General features: G+C 48.8%; 1 protein-coding gene across 1 annotated transcript in view; it reads right to left on the bottom strand.

Annotated features, from left to right (window-relative positions):
* Window positions 1-6,005: 6,005 nt before the first annotated feature.
* The window catches only part of LOC102995967 (deleted in malignant brain tumors 1 protein), a 40,423-nt gene continuing 19,917 nt past the window's right edge, over window positions 6,006-26,511 (bottom strand). Inside the window, 11 exon segments of the mRNA XM_028481951.1 lie at window positions 6,006-6,172; window positions 7,632-7,903; window positions 8,489-8,877; window positions 13,169-13,353; window positions 14,215-14,423; window positions 16,437-16,587; window positions 18,581-18,901; window positions 19,620-19,822; window positions 20,120-20,273; window positions 24,142-24,174; window positions 25,662-25,688. Of these exon segments, the coding sequence (XP_028337752.1) occupies window positions 6,006-6,172; window positions 7,632-7,903; window positions 8,489-8,877; window positions 13,169-13,353; window positions 14,215-14,423; window positions 16,437-16,587; window positions 18,581-18,901; window positions 19,620-19,822; window positions 20,120-20,273; window positions 24,142-24,174; window positions 25,662-25,688 (2,111 nt within the window).

Genomic DNA, 26,511 nt, shown 5'->3' with positions numbered 1-26,511 from the left:
CATTCACCTACCAAAGGACGTCTTGGTTGCTTCTGAGTTTTGACAGTTATTAATAAAGCTGCATAACATTTGAGTGCAGATTTTTGTGTGAACATAATTTTCAATTCTTTTGTGTAAATACCAAGATACATGATTAGATTCCACATATAAGTGATATCATATGATATTTGTCTGACTTACTTCACTTAATGTGATAATCTCTGGGTCCATCCACATTGCTGCAAATGACACTATTTCATTCTTTTTTATGGCTGAGTAGTATTCCATTGTATATATATATATATATATATATATATATATATATATATATATACCACATCTTCTTTATCCATTCATCAGTCAATGGGCATTTAGGTTGCTTCCATGTCTTGGCTATTGTAAACAGTGCTGCTGTGAACATTAGGGTGCATGTATCTTTTTGAATTAGAGTTTTCTCCAGATATATTCCTAGGAGTGGGATTTCTGGATCATATGTTATCACTACTTTTGGTTTTTAAGTAACTTCCATTCAGCTCTCCATAGTGGCAGCACCAATTTACATTCCCGCCAACAGTGTAGGTGGGTTCCTTTTTCTCCACACCCTCTCCAGCATTTGTTATTTGTGGACTTTTTAACTATGGCCATTCTGACTGGTGTGAGGTGATACCTCATTGTGGTTTTGATTTTCATTTCTCTAATAATTAGTGATATTGATTATCTTTTCATGTGCCTGTTGGCCATCTGTGTGTCTTCTTTGGAGCAATTTCTATTGATATTTAGGTCTTCTACCCATTTTTTGATTGAACTTTTTTTTAATATTAAGCTGTATGAGTTGTTCATGCTGTCTTGATAACTGTAACATTATAGAAATTTTGAAGTCAGATAGTGTCAGTCTTCCAATTTTGTTCTTCTCCTTCAATATTTTCTTGTCTATTTTGTGTCATTTGCCTCCACATATAAAGTTTTCAGTCAGTTCGTCCATACCCACAAAATAACTTGCTGGGATTTTGAATGGGATTGCATTGAATGTCTAGATCAATTTGGGAAGAACTAAAATCTTGACAGTATTGAGTCTTCTTGCCCATGAACATGGATTATCTCTGCATTCACTTAGCTATCTTTGATTTAATTCAAAAGAGTTTTGTAGTTTTTCTCATGTAGATCATGTAAAAATTTTGTTTGATTAAAACCTAAGCATTTCACTTTTGGGGTGCTAATGTAAATTATATTGTGTTTTTTACTTCAAATTTTGTTTGTTCATTGCTAATATATAGGCAAGCAATTGACTTTTGTATATTAACCTTTTTATTCTGCAGCCTTGGTATAATCATGTATTACTTCCAAGAGGTTTTTTTTTTTCTTAACATTTCTTTCATATTCTCTAAGAGATGATCATGTCATCTGTGAACAAAGTTTATCTCTTCCTTACCAATCTGAATACTTTTTACTTACTTTCTTTGCCTTATTGCATACTGGAAGCAAAACTTTCCAGTATGATGTTGAAAAGGAGTGGTGAGAGGGAATATACTTGTCCTGTACCAGATATTCATGGGAAGATTTGAATTTCTCATCATTACGTATGATACCTGCTATGAGGTTTTTATGCATATTCTTTATGAAGTTGAGGAAGTTTCCCTCTATTCCTATTTTACCCTGAATACTGATGATGAATGAGTTGAATTTTGTCAAATGTTTTCATGCATATATTGTTATGATCATGTGATTTTTCTTTTTCACCCTATTGATGTGCTGGACTACAATAATTGACTTTTGAATGTTCAACCAGCCTTACAAACCCATAAGAAATCCCACGATTGTGTGTATACACTGTTGGATTCTATACACTAACATTTTGTTGAGGATTCTTGCCCATATGGCTTTGAAATTATTTCAAAATAAATTATTAAAAAAAAAATATCAGAAGTTATGCCTTCAATGATACCATTGATCTCCTTCAAGATTCCTATTACAGTCTTTGCAGGAGTGTTCTTAAAAATTAATCTGGAGTGACGAGGTAAATCCATAGAGACAGAAGCAGATGGATGGTTGCAAGGTAGTGTCAGTCTTCCAACAGGATGGAGGGGAAAAGAGATGACCATTTATGTTGTGGGCTTCATTTAGGGCTGATGAAAATGCGTTGGAACTAGATAGACTTTGTGGCTGTCCAACGTGGTGATTATACCAAACTCCACTGAAGTACCCTTGAAATGGTTCATTTTATGTTATGTAAATTTCACGTCGTTAAAAATAATCTCAATCTCCCAGTTCATTGGGATTGACATATATACACCAATATGTATAAAATGGATAACTAATAAGAACCTGCTGTATAAAAAAATAAATAAAATTATAACAAAACAAAACAAAACATAAAAGAGCCAAATGGCTTTTTTGTTGTTGTTGCTGTGGTACGAGGGCCTCTCACTGCCGTGGCCTCCCAAGTGGCTTTTAGAAGACCTTTGAGGAAACTTGTCACTGGTTAAATAAAGTTGGTCATTTAGACACGTGAGGCAAAACAAAAACCAAAAAACAATCTCCCCAAACACACTAATCCAGAGTAAACTTCTGTGCCAATTGTTGATTTCCTTGGCCAACATGCTTAGCATTTTCTTCAATAAATGTGTTGTCATTTGGTTTTGCAGGTCCATTTGGAGTGGGATACCCTCATGATCTCTGTGTCTCCCACAGCCTTCTCCCCATCCTCCGTCCCCACACTCTCCTCTCCTGGTCCTAGTGGTTTCACAGTCACCTCCCCGTGGCTCTTTCCTGGGCCAGCTGGACCTCCTGCAGAGATACTGCAGATCTAGTTGGAGATCTAGTCAGAGATCCAGGAGTGCCTGTGCTGTGTCCACCTTCCGTCTCCCACAGCGGGGCCCCGGGTCCAGCAGAAGATCTTCATTGGCCTCCCTTAGCTGGTGGTCGTTGGGTGGGTGGATGCCTGTCAGTCCCCATGTGGGTGGCCGGCTCCTGGCCCTCCCAGCAGGTCATGTCCGTGGAGGACACGGTGGCTCCTAGCTCTCGGTTGACCCCTGAGCTTCAACCTACTGGCCATTTTTGTGTCATCAGTGTTTCCAGATCTTAGAAACATTGCTTTCCTGTTTGAACCCATGTGAGCTTTAGATTTTTCCCTATGTTATCCATATAGTCATGTGCTGAATTTCAGGGAGGTTTTTACCCAAAGGCAAAGGAACATTTCTCAAAGTGACTGGGAAGTCAACTCTGTAAGAATCACAGTTGCCCGCAGGAGGACTGTAAATCGCTGCCCTGCACCAGGTCAACCAGAGAGGCTGCTGAGTGATTCTAAAGTTTGAGATGACTTAGCTTTAAAACAATTGAGCCTATTGAAAATCTTGAACCTGTTTTCATGTTTACCCTGAAGGAATTCAGAACTTGCCGCCAGAAAGTATGTTGATGGCATATTGACTGTTTTGACTTAAAGACACTTGAAAAAAGACAAATCCAAAACAACAACACACTCACGTGCTCTCTGACCGTCTTTCTTTTTCCTAAAAACAGGAGATAAGCTGCCATTGAAATGCATCCTCCTTATGCCAGAAGGAAATAACGTTCTTATCATCAGGACATAAAGTTGAGTCCAGAGAATTCTATACACAGAGACCTTGATAAAATAATTCTAATTATCTTGTCTTCCTCACATAGTGTAATTACTTTTCCACCATTGTTTCTCTTTGTTGAAACACATATAAAGGCAAGTAGGTTTCCCAATTTGGGGGGTTTTCATTTCTTATGAAGTCTCTCCCCATGTCATGTAATACTTGCATGAAATAAACTTGTACGCTTTCCTCCTGTTGAGTTGCCTTCTGTCAACTGAAGCCGCAGCCCTGCCGCATAAAACCCTAAGAGAGTAACGATAAGCTTCTGCCCACCAACCACTACAAGCCAAACCTAATTCTAGTTCAGCAGCCTTTGTCTCCAGGGATGACGTCAATCTGCTTCCCTGTGTTAGCGAAAAGAGTCAGGCACATTACAGATGCAGTTACAAACTGAGAACAAGTCCAAGGAAAAGCCCTGGGCCTCATCTGACTGCTCCCCGTTCCCACAAAGCGCAGCCCCAGGGTGGGCTCAGTGCCCGTGGCTCTGCGGAGGCAGCCTGTTTGCAGTTTCCAGCTGGTCCTCCTGAAAAGGGCAGACAACTCCCGAATGGCTTCTTGTCTCTCTGAGCTAGACCTTCCCTCCACAGAGAAGTCAAAGCAGGACTAGCCTCCCTTCCAGGAATCTCTTCCTGAAATGGACATCCTGTTAGAACGGGGTCCTGTGACTCCAGCCACCAGGGACCCTTCCCCACTAGACACTTTCCCTTTTCCACTTCTCCCGCAGGCAGAGACGCCACTGTGCTCCCACACTGGGGAGAGAACGTGAGTGGTGCTGACCTAGCTCCTCACATGGTGCTGGAAGACGTTATCCAGTCCACCCCAGATGTGTGCACACACACACACACACACACACACACACACACATCAAGAAGGCCCATATGCTTTTGTAACTCAGGGTCTTGATCCAGTCCTGAGTAAAACCTGAGGTCTTCTCACCCACCTGTTCTTGGGCCCTAGAGACCCAAAAAAAAAAAAAAAAAAAAAGACCAGACATTAACCTGAGCTGACGGCAGTCTCCCAAACCCTGTGTCCGGGGACTCAAGGCAGGTAGCAGCCTCCTCGGCTGCTGCACTGCGGCCTGGTCTCCTGCCTGCCTCTCCATCCTGTCTGCTACATTTCGTGGTTGTCATGGGAACCTAGACCCCAGATCCCCGCGAGCCCTGCTGCCCAAAGTTTAGGTTGACCAACCCTCCTGGTCAGTCGGGGAACAGAGGGGGTTCTCAGGACAAGGGGCAGCAGTGCCAAGCCAAGAGGGTCCCAGGAAAATAAGGGTGAGTGGTCCCCTCCCAAACAAGGGTGATATAAATGAGGCTCCAGTGGCCAAAGGACAGGGGACAGAGGTTTGAGTGGTCAGATGGCCAACCGCACGCAGCGGTGTCAAGCAGGTCCCCTGTCCACCTAGCGGGAGATGCTTTCATGCAGATGTTAAAGGCTCCAACTTCCTGTACTTCCTGAGCCTCCACCAAGTCTACTCCACGCTTCACACCTCACGGGAGGCCGTGTGGGAGGGAGCGGACATGTCAAGGGTCATTGCAGGTCTCTGTCGAGAGTTTTCTGTCCTGTTTCCCCCATGACCTCCTGACATTTCACCCTCTCAGCCCACACCCCCAGCTCAACACTAGCCCAGGCCCCTCGGGCCAACCTCGGCCCTCCTACAACTACTTGCTCCATCGAGGACACGTACGAGAAGGGAATGTGCCCAACTTTGCCTCCCATGCCCTGCGTGCAGAGGCTGTAATGGGTCCAGGGAGGGGAGGCAGGTTGATGTGGGCGTGGCTGTCTGCCCATCACAGCCGCCTTGCCCGTGAAGACCCCCAGGGACTGTGCGTGGAGGATGCGGTGAAGCTGTCTCGCCCCCATCTGTCCACTGCTCACTCCACACTCTCCTCTGCCTCAGGGGCACGACAGGGCAGGGCCCTGTGGCCTTTCTCACTCCTTGTGGGAGCCCACGTTACCTGTCTACCTAACACGAAGGGGTCAGTGCTTCGATGTGACACTGGAAACAGTGACCAAACCGACACTTGCTTTGCAAAAAGTTCTTTATTTGGCTTGTCCTATAATAAGAAGAGGCTAACGTATACACTACAGGCCAAAGAAGCTGCTTCATAAAAAGTCAGAAAAGAAACTCTATCTAGAACAATCGCTGCTGCTCCTAGTGTGTGGCTCACTGCCTCCCGTGGGATTTTAGGTTCCAGCACCTGCTCGCCTGACATTTTGTCCCAGCACCAAGTCTGCGTTTCTGGGAAAACCTGCTCCCGTCTTTCTCACCCCCTCCTGCACCGCCCACCAGTGTGCACCTGGGCCGGAGTCGGGTGCTCTGTGGGCCAAGCTCTGGACACTGGTTCCTTCCCTCCTCTGACGGGCTCCAGAGCACGGGGGCCTGTGTCTGAGCACGGCGTGTGTTCTCCTGCTTCACATCCTAGAGCTCAGACGCTGGCCACGGGCAGCACGGGTGCTCCTCCCCAATGTGAAGGCTGCTGCAGCCAAGAGCACGGCCAGGAGGACCCCAGCAAGGACGGTGGCACTGTGGTAGCTCCCCTGGGCGCTGGCCCCCTCTTCCAGGTCAACCTCTGGCCGGTCTGGGAAGGAGAGGGGAGAGAAGTCAGGATGGGGGTCCCAGGGCAGGGTGATGGCACTCAGAACTGTTTGGTGGGCGGGGAAAAGAAGGGAGAAAAGAGTGCCTTTCAGGAAACTGAGGTCAGACCCCCAAAGAGCAGCTGAGTGTCAGCCCTGGCAGACTTCACAGTGTCTTGTCAGCCAACAGGAGCAAAGAAGGTTTGGGAACAGGAAGTCAGAGCTGGGCTTTGGCATAAGCTATCTGGCTGAAGGCTCCCGATGGATGGGAGAAGAGTGAGTTGGGGCATTTGAGCCCATTTGGGAAATGGGCACAAAGGTCCCGGCAAGAGGGACACCGGCCTTAAGCTACCGCAGTGTCGGTGGGAAGAGAAGGAAAAGGAGAGACGTGAGCAGCGTCCCCATCGGCCGCCTTTGCCCCTCCCCCTGCCCTGCCTCCCTTCTCTCTTGTAGCTCCAGCCCCCATGGTGGGTACCACGCAGGCGACTTATGGCCGCACTGTGGCCCCTCCCGCTGGAATGTATTTCGTTCTCTGTCTCCTGGCACATAATAGGTCTTCCAAAGATGCCGGGAATGTTGCTTATGGGAGGAAAGAGCGTGCAAGCAGCCAGACTTCCAGGGGAGGGCCTGGATCTGGGCCCTGAGGGGAGCGAGCTGTCAAAGATCCTCTGTGGGGTGAGGCCCTGTGACTGCGGGAGGATCTGTGGCTAGTGCTGCCCCCACATCTGGCCCTGTCACCAATGCCACCACATTTGTTGACCTGGCCGGGCCTGGACCAGAAATCATGGGAATCCCTCGGCAAACATTTCCTCACCCACGTGCACAACAGGACAGCACAGTGGGAAATCTGCTCCCCGTTCTAGACGGGGAAAATGAAATGGCTTTTCCAGGATCAACCCCTGGGAGCCGTGAGAATAAACCAGTCCTGCCTGGATCTACGCGGCCCTGCCCAGACCCTGATTGCACTACTCCAGGGCTACAGTTTGTCACCATCATTATAAGTAATAATGTGATGATTAAGGTTAACATTGGTGACAATAACGAGAGCAACAAAATCACGGTTCTTTGCAGCCAGTGACTTATACCAGGCAGGGGCCAGAGCAGCGTGTAACTAACAGCATTTTGTGTAAAACCCCCTCAACCGTCCTAAGAGGTAAATATGAACGTTTTTGTTTTACAGATGAGGAGTGTGAGGTTGGGTATTCAGAACCCAGAGGGTAAAACTGTCAGGGGTTCTGTGTCCCACATTAGAACTGTCTTGACCAAACCCTACACGCGCATCCCCCATAGGCCAGAAGCTCTTGGAAGAAGGTGAGAACCAGGTCTAGCTCCACTTCATATCGCCCAGGGTAGCACAGGAGCCCTATTCGAGGGGAAACGGGACACCCACGGAAGCATCCCAAGTCCCCATGGTTCACGGGCCCGGGCCCCGGCAGATGGCGGGGTGGGGAGATGGCCACCTACCCAGGCTCCTCTTCTCAGCACGCGGGACCTGCAGCTGGATGGGTCCCAGGGCGACATCCACCTTCTCCTGGTAGGAGCCCACGCCCCTCTTGGCCCTCAGGATGCAGCCTCTGCTGCAGCGGGACGAGGCATCGTACGACCTGCACACGACCATCTTGCACTGCAGGTACACGGAGGGGAAGCGGCTCAGGAAGTGGAAGGAACTGAACTTGAAGCGGAGGACGTCGGGTGAGGGCTGGAGGTAGGATCGGTAGGTTTCATCCTTCACACACCTGGAGGAGGAGAGGAGTCACCGTCAGCTCCCAGCAAGGCGCTGCACTCCGCATGCCACCCTCCCCCTGCGCTGGGCACCCTCCTCTGAGGGTGGCGGTCAGGGGACCGCCTGCTGCCTTCACAGCCTTCCTTGTGGACCACCTGCCGGGCACGCTCTCTGTGCGGCACCCCGTCTCCTCCTTCTTGTTTAATCCTTCCCACAGGCTGTGATATGGGCTTCACTACGCTCATTTGATGGCTGCAGAAACTGGCTCAGAGAGGTGCTCTTGCCTGTCCAGACTGATGCAGCTGGGACGGCGCAGAGCTGGCATCCCAACCTCCACCTGCTTCAGAATCAACGTTTTCCCATGACAGGCATGTCCTTTTAACATTAAGGCTTGCCTGGGGTTTAGTCACTTGGTCTAATTTTACTTTATAGCTAAGCTGCTTGATGGCCACTCAGTTCTGCGGATGCCCAGAGATGCCAGCCTGGCTGGTTAAGCTGGAGCTCCTGGGAGCCCAGTCTGCCTTCCTTGAGCTCTGGGCTGGCTGTGTGTGAGTTTTCAGGTAAAGGCTGAAGTCCAGCCCATGAAGACACTCCTTACCCACTCCGGATGAGATCATAAGTCAAAGATGTAAAGTCATTGGGATATGGTGACGCCACACAGGTGTCCACAAATAAGGCCAGGGAGGCGTTAGAATGGCGGATTTCAGCCTGAAGGTACAAATCCTGGTTCAGGCCCACATAGTATGGGCTGCTGGTCACGGGATATAAGAATGAAGAGGATGTATAGAAGGAAATGTTCACGTCAAAGTTGCCGTATTGTATGTTCTTGACCTCGAGGGTGTCATTGGCAATGTACATCGTGTTGACCCAGGTGTTCTGGAGCATTTTGCAGCTGACGTGAATGTGGAGGTCCTTCCTCCTCTTGATGATGCCACTTGAAACAGCTGCTTTGAGGAAGCTGGAGTAGGTGATGGTATCATTATCCACCTGGGAGAGACAGGCAGGCGAGCAGAGTCAGGCAATCGTCACCTACTAAGGGAATCTCGCTGCTGGTTTGGGTGAGAATGAGACTGAAGTCATGCTGCAAGGTTTCAAACCCTCCCAGAAGCACACGGAGACGGCACATGCCTATCACCATGGCTACCGTCCCCTGGGACGGGTACACTTCACCAGCAAGACTCCCTCCTCTCACACATCCCCTTTCCTCTGCCATGTGATGGGGACCACAGTGTGTTGGTGCCTCCCGGGACCTGCTGCTTATGGAAAGGTGGGGGTGTCTGGATGACCCCCTACCCCTGCTGTATGACTAAGCAGAGTTTGGTCTCCATGGCTCAGGGCCCTTCTGGCTTGTTCTATTTCATTCTCACTCTTGCTGGGAGAAATCAGGGGAGGCAGTCGTGGGAGGGGCTAGTGGCATTCGTTTTCACTGTGCTGTTTGGATGGGTCAGGAGTTATTGCAGTTTGGTGTCTGAAGCTGCCAGACCCTGAAGCAACAGAGATCCAGAGTTATGGCTGCGGCAGATCTCTGACCTCTGGGGCAGGAAATTCCCCAGAGGCTCATATGGACAACAAGGTGGTGGTGTGTGTGGGGGGGGGTTGGAGTGGGGGCCATGGCAATGCTGGAGCACGTCCTGTCACGCTTTGCTTCTCCACTCCCCAAACCACAGGACCATTTCCTGCTGTGCCTTTCACGAAGCAGCAAGTTCATAAGAATGTTGGTCTCTCATGCTGTTTGATGTGCCTACCGTCTCATAAGAGTGACCTTTCCAGAGACAAGAGTCTCACACCTGGCGGTCTGTAAGCATTTCAAGGAAAGGGTGACGTCTAAGCATCTCTCTTTTCCCAGGGCTTGGTGTAGTGTTAACTATAGCATCAGTAGCATCAGTAAAGATCCATGGCATGGAGGAAAGGTCCAGGGGACAGAAGTCCAGCAAAAGTACTTGTGAGGAAAGAAGGATGGTGCCAGGAGCAACCAGCCCAAATGGCCAAGAGGACACAGGTGAGCAAGCGCCCCTGGAAGCCCCATGGTCGTGATGATCTGGCCGCAGGTGAGGTGAGCACAAGAGCAGCATCCCCAGGTGGAGACTGGGGGTGGCGCACTCTTTCCCTCCCAAATGCTGTGATGGTCGTAAGCAAACTTGTCCTTGCCTGGTACGAGTTCCCACCAGCCGTGGGTGCCTCTGCAAGAACAGGCACAAAAATAACACCATAGTGGCCTAAATAGAAGCCCTAAAATGTAAGACAACCTTACTCTTAAAAAAAAAATAGCAAGTTTGTCATTGAGTGACATTTAGTCATATACGCTGTCAGGAGCAAAAGTTCATTCCTGGCCGTTTGGGAGATTAGACAAGTTCCCTTCTGAAGCCAGCACTTGTACAACCTAAATATAATTATTCTTTAGAGCAGCATGTGCTGGAGAGGCTTTCACTTCGTGTCTGAAGTTGCAAAATTCAGCTCTGAGTTTGTCCCTTCCAGAAAGACATGTGAAAAGAGAAAAGTTTAACTATCTAAAGTGGTTTTGCCACCCTGGGACCCTTGCCTGCTCTCTGACCGTGGGTTTCCCTTTTCTCCCGTCAGAGGGAGGCTCTGGCCTGCAGGGGACGCCAGAGCCCGCACTTTGGACTCAGGTCTGGCAAAGGGCCTAGATGGGCTCTATGCCTTCCCTTCCTTCATGGGAAGTACACTGTATTTTCTGCCTTTATATTTTCTTTAAAAAAGCGGGGCGGGGGGTGGGGGCTTTATATTGGAGTGTCAGTGGTTATCGCAATAAACCATATAAACGTTGCCACCTTGTTACTCCTTCAAAGACAAGCTGAGGTGCCTTCAATTGAACTCTGTACATTCACATGAAAGTGTTCTTGAATCCACATTCGCCTGTGGTTTCCAGGGTAGATTCTGAATGCACGCCCAACAAGGAAAGTGGGGTGCAGGTTTATTGCTTGATCATCAGAAGGTGTTCTGATTTTAAATTAAAATTCATTATTAGACGTCTGCCCAGTGTGCAAGGCACTTGGGATGGCGTGTGGCAGACATGTCAACGGCTATCCCACAGAGACTCGGCCTCTTCCGCCTAGCAGCCCACTCCTGTGGTGGGGAGACCTTGCCTATTCAGACACAGGAGCCAACGTGTGTCAGACACCCACTAAACGGGGCACCTGGAGGAGATGCAGAAAGTCCCAGCTAAGGATCATACCGTCCTGCCTTTGAAGGCCGGCTCCACAGTTCATGATCAGGTGGGCTTGGGCAAGTGGGTCAACCTCTGCAAGCTTCTGTTTCCTCACAATCAAATGGGAATAGAAGTTGTCTCGAGAATTTGAAAGTCTTGTGGAACCCTTAGTTCAGTGCCTGGCACGCATACTAGCCCTTAATAATCTGATTATAAAGGCTTAGGCTCCACACCAGGGGCACTGACAGTTGCAAAGATGAATGAAACATTGGCCTGCCCTGCAGGCACGGTTTGCTAGGGGATACAGGTATTTAAATAAGCAGAGGAATCAGAATGTAGCCTGTGCTGCCCACGACCAGCCAGGTTAGAAGACCAGGGCTGGCCCATGGCTTTGGCAGCTCCTATTGGAGATGAAGGAACACAGATAGGATGGCTCAGATGTCAGAGGCTCCAGGCTGCATATTTGGAACTGGGAGGGGTGGGTCACCTTTGGTAGACTGATTCCCACCGACTAAACTCAGGACAAACCAGAATCCAACACGACTGATTGACAGGGCGAAATGTAAAAGCCAGGTCGACTAGAACGTTTGCAGGGCGTGACTCATCTGTACCCTTCTCTGCATGTAAGCCTCCCTGACCCACTCAGCTCCTATCAGAAGGAGATCCGGTGTCTGTAGGGACTGTCCAATGAGAGCTGGGGGGGCCACAGTGGCAACTGCAGACCCTCGGGCCCGGGCACCTACCTGTGGCCGACAGGCCCATCTGGTTAGCTAAACGAGTGTCCCCTCCCTCTCTCACGGTTCCTTGTGACCTTGCCAGATAATGAACAGCACGCTCACAGCACCTAGCTTGGCACGCGGCAAATGTACGGTACGTCTTTGGGGACGGGCAAACCCTCTGATCGTGTGTGTCACACACATTGTACGTATTTGAGCCTTTTGTGCTGTATATTTACTGCGGTCCTAAACCTAATAAAAGTATTTGCACTGTGTCTGTTCTCTGACAGACAAAACCTTGAAATGATTGCTTAGGTGTCAGCCAAAAATTCAGAACTTAGAGTGCAGAGTTTAAAATGAATTTACATAAAATTAAATGCAACAACTCTAAGTCTACCATTCGGTGGGGTTTGACAGTAAAAGACTCAACACTCTCATTAATTCAAACAGCTCCATCCTGCCCCTTTGCAGGGAGTCCCCTCCCGCCAGGTCGGCTCACTATCGTACACAAATTTCATAGAAATGACATCACAGGGTGGGTAATCTTGCGGGCCTGGCTTCTTTCACTCAGTGCCACATTTTTGAGATTCTCAGAGTCTGGCGTTGGCCCTACCGCTTCCTGGCTAAGTAGCTTTAAGCAACCTGCTTGACCCCTCAAAGCCCGGTCTCCCTGTTTTTCAAGTAGGATGACAATGAGGGGAGACCTGCATCATCTTGGTGGGGATTTGGGGCAGTTTGACACAGACTAATCTCAGTGTCTGCCACTTGTAGGGTGGCAGGATTAAGGAGTTTCCTGGGACGTGAGACTTCTCCATGCTAAAATCTGCAAAGTCCCAGGTCAACCAAGACAACTGGTTACCCCAGGTGGTGACAGCTCAACAAATGATAGCTGCAGAGGCCAATTTGCTGTGAAGCTAATGAAGCTTAAGCTTCAGGGCCCCCCTGCACAGGCTCTTCCGGGGCTCAGCAATGCACTGGCACAGCCATGTGTTTTTGTAAGATTTCTAAAACTAAGATATGCTTGCATTCTTTCCATGAATGAGGCACCTGCCTCTCTTGCCCACCCCAACACCAACCTGTATAAGCTCCAGGCCCTTCAGAACCTGGAGCTGCCCCTGCGAGCTGCTATGGCTCTTGCCGAAGTGATAGCAGCCTGCCAGGCACCCTCTCTGGTGGACAATGTGGGGAAAACTCCCCACTGACTTTCCTTCCTTCTGTTTGGACATGGCTGCAGCCACGTCATGGCACCGAGGGACGGATTTATATCTTCAGCCCGATTACGTTCTGGTTTTACCATAATCATGTTTTCTGGGTCCCCAGAATTCAAGAAGCACAGCGCAGGGCACTGTAAGAAAGCTGGCTCAGCAAGAGGGAGAGGAAGAAGCTCCAGGCTTACCTGCTCGATGGTGCCACAGCCAGAGTAGGGAACTGTGAAGGTCACCTGGCTCGAAGTAATCTGGGGCTGACACTGGTAGCTCCTGTTCCAGCCGGGAATGACAAGGTCTCTGGCAGAGTAGCCCAGGGACCGGAGGTAGCCTACGCTCACACTGGCTCGCATGTGATTCTGCAGGCAAAGCAGCTCTGGGGGCCGAGGGCAGACAGTGCGGTCAGTGTCAGCGCCCCCCGCAAGCCCACAGAAAGGTGCAGAGATTGAGATCGCTGGCAGAGGGCCTGCCTGCGGACACAGCTCACCACCACACCAGGTGCCCTGGGGCTCAAGTCAGTTTCACTCTCGTGAGACCCCTCGAGGGCACAGGACTAGGATTCCTCTGATGGAGAAGTGAAGGCAGGGTGTGAAACAAGCAAAACGTTTTGCCAAGTTGCCGCTTATCCCTACAGTAAAGTAACGCTCGGGTTGAATTGCGGGGATGTCGGAAAATCAACGTCCTTAGCTATGGACCTAAACGTAGGTCCTTTAGCTAAGGGGCGGGTCGGTGCTTAAAATCCTGACCTCAAAGAGAGCCAGTACCTCACCTTGCCCGGCCCCTGGCCAATCTGCACATCAGTCCACTTAACAGCTCAAACCGTGGCCATCAGCCTCTGCTGGACGTGCCTGAGTGACCAGCTCAGACCAGCTTCAGGCAGCAGCCGAAGGTGCTATAGGTCTCAGGACAAGGCCACGGTGTCCCACACTCTAGGAAGGCCACAAGGCCTCAAGCCAGGTGATCCCCTCTGCCCTTGGCACTGACATCTCACTATCTGTTGAAAGCAACACCTTGCCCTTCTACTTCATCTCTGCTGACCACAGAATGGCCAACGCGCCACCCATCGGCCATGTCTGGGAGCCAGAGTCCCAAGACCCACTGCTCTTGGCCCCCTTCTGCACCGGCTCGAGCCTTGGTGACCTGAAAAGGCGGCCATCATTTCTCATTTCACAGCCACGGGATGGCTGAGCAACAGAAGTCACTTCCAGGGGCCCCACCCAGACGGACGGGGACTTACCTGTGACCCCACTGTAAAGACTGGAGTAGTATGCAGCCTGGAACCCTCTCTTCGTGACGCTGCCATCGCTGATGAAGCGAATGGACATGAAGTTGGATGACGAGGTGAAGGAGCCCGTCGCCCCATCACAAACCCGGGCGAGCAGAGGGGAACTGTGGTAAGGGCCATCAAACACCTCAATATAATCGTAGTTACAGCCGCCTTCAAGCCTGCAGAGACACAACACACAGTTCTGGCTTCACTTTTAACCAGGATCTGATGCAGGGGGTCAGATATCCGTGAGGCATCACACCTGTAAGCCGGAAACTCTGACAAAATTAATAATTGAAAGTAATAGATTTCCTTTTTTGCTGAAGTATAGTTGATGTACAATATTACACAAGTTATGGGTGTACAATATAGTGGTTCACAATGTTTAAAGGTTATACTCCATTTACAGTTATTATAAACAGTTGGCTATATTCCCTGCGTTGTATGGATACAATGTATCCTTGTAGCTTATCTTATACATAATAGTTTCTACCTCTTAATCCCCTACCCGGGTACTGCCCCTCCTCCAGTCCCTCCCCCCACTGGTAACCACCAGTTTGTGAGACTTTCTTAAATCGGGCGGAGATTCATCTTCCCATGACCTCCATACATGGTTCTAGTCCTGCCTTTTGGGGTCACACATATGAGATCGACAGCCCCTCTCCCGACAGCCTTTTGCATCACGTGAGAAAGGATCACATCCTACCTTAGAGTTTTTCTTTGATCAAAAAGACCCCAGTTTCCCATAGAATTTTTTAAAATCCATGAATTCATAGTGATAGAAACAAATAGTTGAACAAAAAAATACCGGGCAAGTCAAATAGCCTCTCTGCAGCTCAGGTTTCTTATTTACGAAGGTGAAATCTCCCTACCCATGTATACTGAAGAAAGCCGTCGCGAGGCTCAAACAATGTAATATATGGAAAAGTGCTTCATAAAATGTCACAAATGGTGGTCACTGTTATTAAGATGCTGACTCAGAACCAGTCACGGCCAACCTTCCTCCAAAGGATTTCATGCAGTCCCCACAATCCAGTATGAACTTTAATGATGAAGAGATTAAAATAACATTGTACCTTTCGCAAAACCCCACACAAATTTCCAAGGCAGAGACTCCCAAGGCCACTGCAGCCAGAGATCAAGAGAGAAAACTACTTTGTTCAGTGGTGGCTGTTAGAGGAGAAATTATGGTACCCCGTTCCCAGGACTCTAGAAACTACTGGTCACTCGCTGTGGTCACCGCCCCCCGCTCCTTGAGCCAATCACGTACCACTGCCGTTCTGACGAAGCCTCCTCCGCTTAAAACAAGGAATTCCCACTCTTCATTGGATAAGGAACAGATAACCTAACCTCTGCTGCAGGGACTTCTCCTCCTCTGCCCGAAACTCACCCAAAAAAAGGAGGGAGTAGAGTGAGAAGGGTTCAGAAAAACTGGTGTGGTTGTTAATAGGATTCTGGTTATTATTACTCCTAACAATGATTATTGTTATTATTATTATTACTATTACAATAATTATTGTAATAATAATCATTATTATTACTCCTAACAATGATTATTGTTATTATTATTATTACTATTATAATAATTATTGTAATAATAATAGTTATTATTACTCCTAACTATAATCCCTCCCACTGGATAACATTGTCCAAGTATTTTCATATATTTCTCTCTTGTGGCCCTCCCAGTAACCGGCAAGGGTGGGAAAGCAGTTATTTTATTCTCCTCTCTTGAGGCTAAGGTGAATTAAATGAATCCCCGTGGTCACGCAGGAAATTAGTGACACAGGTGCAACTTGAAAGCAGGGCTCTGGTCCTGGTGCCACCTCTGTGCTTGGTCGAAAATGGAACCCATAGGGCTTCCCTGGTGGCGCAGTGGTTGAGAGTCCGCCTGCCGATGCGGGGGACGCGGGTTCGCGCCCCGGTCCGGGAGGATCCCACGTGCCGCGGAGCGGCTGGGCCCGTGAGCCGTGGCCGCTGAGCCTGCGCGTCCGGAGCCTGTGCTCCGCGGACGCGGGTTCGCGCCCCGGTCCGGGAGGATCCCACGTGCCGCGGAGCGGCTGGGCCCGTGAGCCGTGGCCGCTGAGCCTGCGCGTCCGGAGCCGGTGCTCCGCGACGGGAGAGGCCACCTGAAGGGCTAGGTGCCATTTCTCCCCTTCTAAAGCGTCAGCAAGCTCCCTCACCACACTTACTGGACGTCTCTGAAGACTACAGTCACGCGGTAGTTGTTTTGGACTTCAATGTCCCACACACACTTGGCATTGTTCGGATAGTTCTCAGGGTAGAATGGGCTGAAAAAGCTCCCTGAAGGTTGGGACAGGAAGCCTCCGCAGGAATAATTTGCTGTTGGGATAAAATGGAAATACTGATGACCTACAATGCACACCGCACAGTCACCTGGGGGAGATTTTTTTTAACAATTCCCAAGACAGAAACCCACCAGGAGGTGCCTAGACCCAAACTACGCCCTGACGGTCAGCGGGGTGCCCCTCCACAGAGACTGCACTTAGGGGAAACATCTCCTCGTCATTCTCCTCACCCCTCCCCAGTGTCACTGTCACTGAGCAGAAGGGAAAAAGGGGACTTGTCAGGGAGCTCAGAACTTACTGGCTGGGCGGGTGAGGTTGTAAACGGGATCTGTTGACAAAGAGAAAACATAATGATCAGTTTCCTGGTACCCTTGACACAACTGTTGAGTCCTTGCTGGCTCCGTGCCTGGAAATGTGCCAACCCTGGGCTCACAGTGAATGCTGGATACAGGCCTTGCCCTCAGGCACCACACAGCCTGGAGGAGAGGATGGAAAAGAGCAAATCCCAGCGTCATGGGCTGGGACCGTGATGGAGCAAAGCCCGGGAGGTGGTGGGAGCCTGGAGCTTTGGCTCCTGACCCCGACTCAGCAGGGAGAGGGGGGTGGATAATCAGGGCGGCTAGGCAAAAAGGGAGAAAGGGTGTTCCAGGCAGAGAGAACAGTGTGCGCGAAGGAGGCTAGGTGTACCTGGCACATTTGGGGAACCTCAGTGTGCATGCGGCAGGGACAGGAGGGATGGCGGGAGCTACCAGACAACAGGAGGGAATTGGGCAGAGCCCTAGAGGTCTCGTCCTGAGCAGTGAGGGTCTGTGACCAGAAGGCCCTGAGGAATCAGTCCCCAGGGCTGGGACTGACCTTGGCGTCTTGTGAGGATGCCCCTAGCTGCACTGCAGAGAATGGGTCAGAGGGGAGGGGCAGCCGCTTCAGGAAGCCAGGTGGTGAGGAGGGGAGGGTGGGCACGGAGAGGACAGACCTCAGGGGTGGCGGGGAGAGGGGGTTTTCAGCAGCAGCTCAAGAGCAGCCAGTCAGGAGCTCTTGCTGATTACACACCGAGCTCAGAGATGAAGCAGGCTCCAGCCAGCCAGCCAGCACTGACCAGGGTCTAGTGTCCAAGGGGAGGGGTGGGATCTACACGGGGGCGGCGGGGGGGCAGCCTCGCCTAGGGACTGACCAGAGATCCGAATCGTAGGCTGGCCAGGCTACTAAAGGACAAAGCGGAGCCTAAAGAGAGGCCCAGCCCTCCTGGGGTTGGGACGTCAGCTGCAGGCGACGCCACGTGCCAGGAAAGGCGGGAGGGGCAAACTGTCTGGAGAGTGATCACCATGACTGCAGCTCGGGGACCAGCCGCAGAGAGGGGCAGCTGGGTGGCGGGTTGAAACCACGGGTACTTACCAGGTGTGGTTGTATAGGTTCCTAAAAAGGGATAGAAAGAAAGCATGGGTCACTGAAGTGTGGCTGGAAATCAGTGAGTGCACCTACGGTCTACTGCTGGGGAGGTCTGTGACACTAGGAGGAGGCCTAAGTGGGCTTCCACAGCTGCTCCCCCAGATCCATCGTTACTTGGGGGTCATCAGCTTTGCAGCCAAGGTCATAACACCATCACTTCCTACTTGACCAGAGCTGTTCTAAGGATTTACATGCATTATCCCTTTAATTCTCTAATCACCATCGGAAGCAGGTGCTACCATGATCATATCCCCTTAATAAAGGAGGAAACTGAAGCTTCGAGGTTAACTCATTGCTAAAGGTCATAAAGCAAATGGGAGAGTAAGAATAAACTGGACACCAGCTGTGTGTTCTGTACAAGGACCCCAGGCCCACCAGCGATCAAGTGGCCCCTGCAAGGTCTCCTGGAGTGGACAGGCCAAGGGGACAAACCGACAAGCTCCTGCCTGCCCCCTCCCCCTGAACTGAGCCACAGACAATCAGCCACCGGCCTCCAGCTTCCACCTGTAGCAGGTCAGGGGTGCCATGGGCCTTCCACGAATGACATCATGCAATATTCCACGAATGACATCATGCAATACCTGTGCAAACGACCCCAGCGTCTTCGTGGTGGGCACAGTGATGGGAGAACCAGCCTCGGTTCCGGCACTGCCAGAGGTTAGATTCCACCCCTGAGCACTCCACGTCATCCAAGGTGATGGGGCCAGAGCCGGAGCCAAAATAGGCGCTTCCTGGGGCTGATACTGCATAGCCACACCCCAGCTGTCTGCACACCACCTGGGCATCCTGAATGCTCCAGTTGTCATCACACACTGTTCCCCACTGGCCACCATGGTAAATTTCCACACGCCCGGCACACGCAGAGCGGGAGGAGTTCCGATCGACCAGTCTCAAGCTGGCGTCTGAAAGACACATGACATAAAAGGTGATGGCCACATTCCCCAACAAAAGCCAAAGGCCAGATAACCCACGGTCCTTTCCAGATCCCCAGAGGCACCCAATGGCACTGATCAGGGTTCAGACAGCTACGTGATCAACTTGGAAAGGGCTCCAGACATCACAGAGCTCAGCCCCCCTCACCCTCCAGATGGGAAGGTGTTGACTCAGTAAAGTGCGTTATCAGGTGCCCAGGGCGTTAGTGGTGGCAAACCCAAGGCCAGGGTGTGTCCCCTATTCTCCACGCCTTGCTGCCTTGGATTACCACGGTCAGCTGTGAGGCACGGACGATGAGCGAAGCGTCACTGCAGACCTCCTTTGAATACACCATGATGCGTGTAGAAGAGGGGGCTGCAGGAATCCACGGAGCCTCAGAGGCCAGGTCTAGTTTGCACTCACGTCTTTTTTAAAACTTATTTCATTGAAATACAGTTGATTTACAACGTTGTGTTAATTTCCGCTCTACTGCAAAGTGACTCAGTTATACATACGTATATTCTTTTCCATTACGGTTTATCACAGGATATTGAATATAGTTCCCTGTGCTATACAGTAGGACCTTGTTGTTTATCCACCCTATATATAGTACGTTGCATCTGCTAACCCCAAACTCCCAATCCATCCCTCCCCCACAAGCCCTTCCCCTTGGCAACCACAAGTCTGTTCTCTATGTCTTGCACTCACCTCTCGGAAAGGAGTTATACCAAGCGGAAAAGCCGGTGTTTTGGATACTGACATCACTTTGAAATCGAATAGTCATTCGGTTGTAAGAAGAGGTGAATATTTCCCCGGTGTAATTACAAATTTTCCTCAGCGAAACATTGCCGCTCAATGATCCATCAAAGATTTCAACATAATCAAAACTGCAACAACTGTGCACCTCCAACCTGTATGGAACAATGGATTCATGTCATCAACAGAATTCCTGTTGCTTATGTATTTTACAGATATTTTGGACTTCATGAGTGATGCCCTTGAATCTAAGATTTTCTTCTTGCTCTTCCTCAATCGGATCAAAGGACTTCCCAATATTGCCTGATGCTTCCTGGTAGGGAACAGAGCAACCTGAAATATAGTCTATAGCACGTGAGAGTGAAAAGGCTCGCGACCTAGAACACAACCCAAACCCACAAGGTGTTCCGTGGAGGACACATCCTTTTCCAGATGGCCTGGGTGTTACTTACTGCAGACTGTTGAAGCCCAGGTTTATGCGATAGCTGGGGTTCACTTGTATTTCCCAGACACAGCTGGCATTGTTGGGGTAGTATCCAGGGTAGGATGGGCTGGAAAATGTCCCACTGGCACTGAATAAGGAGCCGCCACAACTTGAAGAGGGGCCTAGAGAGGAGAGAGAGAGGGACATCCCCACTGTGGTGGCTCTTCAGGGGTGTTGTTCTGGGTGAGAGTCCTCAAGGTTTATCCTCTGCACTTACAGCAGGACTCAACTTTTCTTTAAACGAGTCCCCTCTCTCGGGCCTAGTCCCACATTAGAGGCCTTGATCTGAGTTTCTACTTCCCCCAATGGGCCTAGCTAGAACAGTGATTATCTGGCAGAAGGTGACTCCACTGCAGAGGGAGCATGTGGCCCCTTTCAGCAAAAAAGTGCCAAGAAAGCAACAAAGCCATTGCTGTCACTGTTCAATTACAGACAGGGACATGGGGATACATCTTGGGTGAGAGAAGTGCTGGGCCGTGGAGAACACCCTGTGATATAATTTATTCCCTAGTGTCTCCTGGGAGCACGAGATTCTGCCACTTGACAAGAAGCAGTGTAAAGTGGGGTCCGTGTAAACAGAACGCCTGTGTTTCTGCCACAGAAGGCCTGCGCTTGCATCTCGGCTCTGCCTTTATCAGCTCCGTGAACCTGAGCGAGTTACTTATCCTCTCTGCCTCAGTTTCCTCATCTGAAAAATAGGGATGGTAATAGCATCTGCCTCATCAGATTCTGGTGGGTGTGAAATGAGATAATACATGAAAACCTTTAGAAGAGTGCCCAGCACATAACGAGCACCCAACAATATTACCTATTACTATTTATCAGAGAGTGATAAATAACATTGCACATTCAAACTTTTCATTGGTTGGTTTATTTATTAAAATAAATAAGTGGCCTATTAAGACCACTTAAAAATATTTATGTTCTCCTCAGTAGTGATCTAACTTAAAACCGTTTTTTCTCCTCATTCATAACTTTTTATTTTTTCTACAGTATGCAACGCCATGGTTTTTAGTATATTCAGAGCGCTGCAATCATCACCACAGTCAATTTTAGAACATTTTCATGACTCCAAAGAGAAACCCTGTACCTATTAGCAGTCACTCTGCATTTTCCCCAATACCTTCAGCCCTAGGCAACCACTAATCTACTTTCTATCTCTATAGATTTGTCTATTCTGGACACTTCATATAAATGGAATCATACAACATGTGGTCTTTTGTGACTGGTTTCTCTCACTTAGCATAATCTTTTCAAAGTTCATCCATGTTTTAACATGTATGAACATGTATCAGGACTTCATTTCTTTGTATTGCCAAATAATATTGTATAGTATGGATAGACCGTATTCTGTTTGTCCATTCACCGTGATGAACATTTGGGTTGTTTCCACTTGGGGGCTGTTAGGAATAATGCTGCTATCTATGAACATTTGCATGTACGTTTCTGTGTGAACATACGCTTTCTTTTCTCCTGAGTATATGCCTAGGGGTAGAATTGCTGGGTCATATAGTGACTTGATGTTTAAATATTTGAGGAACCACCAAACTACATTTCAAAGTGGACGTACCTTTTTGCATTCCCACTAGCAGTGTATGAGTGTTCCAATTTCTCCATGTCCTTGTCAACACTTATTATTATCCAACTCTTTGATTCCAGCCAACCTACTGGGTGTGAAGTGGTATCTCTTTGTGGTTTTGGTTTACATATCCCTCAGGCTAATGATGTTAGGCATATGTTCATGTGCTTGTGACCATATGTTGACCATCTTTTATGGAGAAATATCTATTCAGAGCCTTAGCTTATTTTTAATTCGGTTATTTGACTGTTTATTATTGACTTATAAAATTTCTTTATATGTTCTAGATACAAATCTCTTATGAGACGTATAATTTGCAAACATTTCCTCTCATTCTGTGAAAAAACAGTGTATCTTAAATATAATTTGGCCTTTCAAATATACCCACCCAGAAGTTTTATTTCTATACTAGGAAATAATCAAAGATAAGGCCAAAGTTTTAGACACAGGATATGCATTACAGATTTCTAAAAATATAATAGAGACTTAGAAAATAAAATAAAATAATTACTGGATGTAATTACTTAAATATGCAACATATAATTAGAAAGAATTACTTCTTTTGTCCTATGAATAGTCATTATTTAAGTAAATCATGGTATATCCATACAATCGAAAACCGTGCAGCCGTTAAACTTTATGGTGTAGAAATAATTTCAGTGCCATAAAAATGCTAACTTTAAGACCATCAAGGGCTTCCCTGGTGGCGCAGTGGTTGAGAGTCCGCCTGCTGATGCAGGGGACACGGGTTCGTGCCCCGGTCCGGGAAGATCCCACATGCCGCAGAGCGGCTGGGCCCGTGAGCCGTGGCCGCTGAGCCTGCGCGTCCGGAGCCTGTGCTCCGCAGCGGGAGAGGCCACAGCAGTGAGAGGCCCGCGTACCGCAAAACAAAACAAAACAAAAACCATCAAAAAAGTATTTATCATATACTCAAGTGAAAAAGGATGTTATAAAATAGGGTAAAAAGCATACTGTACTTTGTGTGTGTGTGCGCACCTGTATATATATATGGACTATACATCAGAATGCCAATAGTAATTATACATTCATCCATCCATTCACGTGTTCACTATTCTTTCTACTTATGGAATGCCAGACACAATGCTAGATAATAAGGATGCAATAATGAAAATGGTAGACATAATTCCTGCCCTCGGGAAGTGCAGTTTGGCAGAAAAGATACGTGTGATCTTCTGCAAACACGCTTCTGACTGTGGAATTCCCTGCTTAAAACATTTCAGCAGTTCCTACTGCCCTTAGCATAAAGCCAGGAGTTTTAACCTGCACACAAGCTCTGAAGGATCTGGCCCTCCCTCGCCCAGCTCTCCCACAATCCCTCCTGTTACCACCCGTCACTCATTTGAAAAGACAAGATCCTTCCCACGCAGACCATCAAAGCATTCTTTCTGGCTGGAAGGCATTTTACCAAGGAACCTGCTTCTCCTGTAAGCCTCAGCAAAAGTGTCACTTCGTAGAGAACTTCCCTTAATCCCTTGAGCGAGTAAAGACTCTGCTAATATGCTTCCTTGCACACCGAACTTTCCCTGTGAAGCACCTGTCACTGTAATTATATCATTAATTCGGTATTTGATATTTAATACCTGAGTGAGGAGGTATTTATATTATATTAATACATCATTAATATACCCTTTTCATCTCCATTTTACAATTGTAAAATTGTTCTGTAATTTTACAACCACTCTTAATGGTGATTTGACCATACACAAAGCAGATTGTAAAATGTTTAACGTAGCAAAGAGTTAGTATTTCTTCAGTACATTCTATGTACAAGGCACTATATTAAATTTAGCCAGTAAATCTATTTCTGTCCTAAAAAATATTGAGGAGGTATGCAAAATTTATTTATAAAAATATTCTTCATCACAGGGGCATTTATTTAAAACGATGGTAAGAGAAGACGATGACAAGGAAAAGTAGCCATATCATTTCTTAAGAACAACGGAAACCTACTGAACTATATCCATATCATGAGGTAAAAAATACTTGTAAAAGCATGATTATTTGTGAAATTATCCATTTATTCTGTATCCCCCTTCTTTCTCCCAAAGCTTTGGAGATACTCTAAGAGATAAAACCCATGAGGTCTAGTTTTTTGAGAATCACTTATCTCATTCACAAAAAAGAAGGGGAAGGCGATCTCCTTAGTTAAAACAAAAGTCACCTACCGAGCAGGGGAGAATGAGGCTGAGAGTGTGCAAGCTCCATGCTGGCTGTGGGCGAGGGCAGGGGCAGGGGCAGGGGCAGGGGCAGGGCGTGGTGGGGCAGCCCGGGTGGGCTGTGTGTGTGGTTGAGGTGGGCTATGCGTGTGTCGGCATTAGCTGCATAGACAGCCACGCCTGGGGACAGGAAACCCATGCCCTGTGGGTCAGGTGGAAAAATGTGACACTTACTTTCCGTGGTTGGAGTTGATGGACGCCACCAATCTGGAAAGAAAATGAAGTGATTTTAGGATATTGCTGGATAATTTTTTAATTTCATGTTGTCAGTTTGATTGAGAAAGTCAATTGTTTTCCTTACTGCAGGACTTCTCAGAGCCTTGACTATCCCACCTGCACTGAGACTGGCCAGATGGGCTGGAGTACATAGCACTTTCCCACCTTCTTTGGCACCAGATATTATCACTATGGCAATGAGGCAGGAGAAAGATGGGCTCCAGGCTAGAAATTTACAACTGGCCTCCTGTTCACACCTCCTGGGGTGAGAAGAAGATGGGCTCCAGGCCAGACATTCATTACCAGCCCCCTGTTTACATTTCCTGAGGCAAGAGACAAACGGGCTCTGGACTACATATTTATGACCAGACTCCTATCTATATTTCGAGATCTGCACTTCAATATAAGAAACAACAATAGGAATGGGGTAGATAACCGAACACTGGACACTTTTATGGCAGGGACAGAGAGGGGCTAAACCCTGTTAAAAGGTCAAGAGGTCATACATTTCCCATCCTCGGGGCAAGGGAAACATTGCACATGCGCAGAAAGGCTCCTTGGGGGTCAAAAAGGAGGGGGCGCCACCCCATAACAGGTGATGCTAAGGCCGTCTCATAGGCCTCTGGGCTGGAATGCATCTTGGAAAAAAGTTGCGCAAGCATGTGGGGAGGGTCCTAGGGCAGGTCAGGTGTGGAAAAAGAAACCAGATAATTGGCCAAAGGTAAACAGAGACCCGGAAGAACTGCCCTATATAAGTGACTTAACCGCCTCTTCACTGCGCTCCTCCTCATTAGGGGGGACGCCCACACCCTTGCTCTGCCTTGCTTCTGTCTTAACAGTTTCTCTGTGTGCTCTCTCACTTGTTGTTCTGCTATGTCTCTAATGATCAACTTTGTGCCTGTTTTTACAGTTTTTGCCTCCGTGAGAAAGGCATTTTTCACTGGGGGCAGGAGCCAGGGGGTATGGTGGCTCGGATTCCTGATTTTCATCCCGGCTCCCCAGGTTCAATTCCCGGGCAGGGAGTCAAGATCTCGCTTCCCACCACCACTCACTGCTGCCTCTGTGAGATCAGCAAGAAGATCATTTGGGGGATCGCTCTCAACATGAAGGATTCTTTAAGAGACAAACATTTGTAAGACCGCTACTTGGCCATGCTTCTAACATGGTCACAGCTGTCCATGGGAATACTGGGACAGTTATTTTCATCCAAAATGACCAGTGGAAACAATCTTTTTCTTCCACAGTCTCTCTGAATGAACACTGGCAGCAGGAGGTGGCAGGAGACCAGAGGGGCCCTCCAGCTCGAGATGAGTGACAGCCATGGTCTTGGAGATTCAGCGGGTCACGAAACGGATTCCAGAGTCCTCAGAGGGAAAGCACTCCCCAGGAGGAGCCTGCTCTTCTCCTTCTATTTCTGGAAACCCGAGAGGGTAGAATTCCAGAGAGGAGCCTTGCTGGGCTGGGCTGCAGTGACTCACCTGGGGTAGTAGAGTGGATTTCTGGGCCTGCAAGAAAGAGGAAACATGATCAGCCTCAGCACCGAGAAGGCACTGCAACAGACCCATCAGGTTCCTGAGAGAGAGAGAGGTTGACTGCCTGGCCCCTACCCTCCAGGGCGTGAGGAGGGCAGCCTGGGAGCTGTCCAGGAGAGCTGAATAGCAAACCTCAAACTCAGATATCAGGCTCCACAATAAAAAAGGTTTTTGGGGAATTTGTTGTTGCAACCTGTATTCACCCTTCTCTGCCCTGGTGGTCCGCTAAGGAAGGTGCTACACCAGACCCAAGAAATACAGGGACCAAGGTATAGGGGTGATGCATTCAGGGAAACTGCCCGTCTTTCAGGGAAGTTCAGTGTGAGAGGAGCACAGCACAAGGAGCCCTTTTCTGGAGAAAACCACACTAAAATAGAAGCTCAATGACTTGGAAGCCAAGCTGAGCAGATGACACTGGTGGCCGCGTGGGGCTCACAGTTGTGGGAGTTGCAACTGCTGTGGGAACTGCTCTACAGGCAGACAGACCGAGGGGTGCAGGCGGCCCAGCATCGCTTATTTCCAACGTCAACGTCATTAGCTCTGTGTCTAGATGACCGAGTGGATCCAAACCCGCCATCCGCCTCACAGCATTACTGGGCCCAATGAGGCAGCAAGACTGAGGGGTGCAGTTCCAAGTCCAAATCGCGTGTGAGATCTGTCAGCCCGACCGTAGGTGATGACAAGGCTGTGCCCGGCAGCCACCCTGCGGCCACTGCCCTGCACACGGCAGACCTGGTGCCCAGACAGTGCATCCCAGTCCTCTGGAGGGGCTACCGTCCAGGACTCAGGAACCAAA

This window comes from Physeter macrocephalus, chromosome 20, assembly GCF_002837175.3.
Source record: "Physeter macrocephalus isolate SW-GA chromosome 20, ASM283717v5, whole genome shotgun sequence".
NCBI classification, from domain to species: domain Eukaryota; kingdom Metazoa; phylum Chordata; class Mammalia; order Artiodactyla; family Physeteridae; genus Physeter; species Physeter macrocephalus.
Note: the sequence above shows the minus strand (reverse complement) of the source record. Positions and strands in the feature narration are given on the sequence as shown.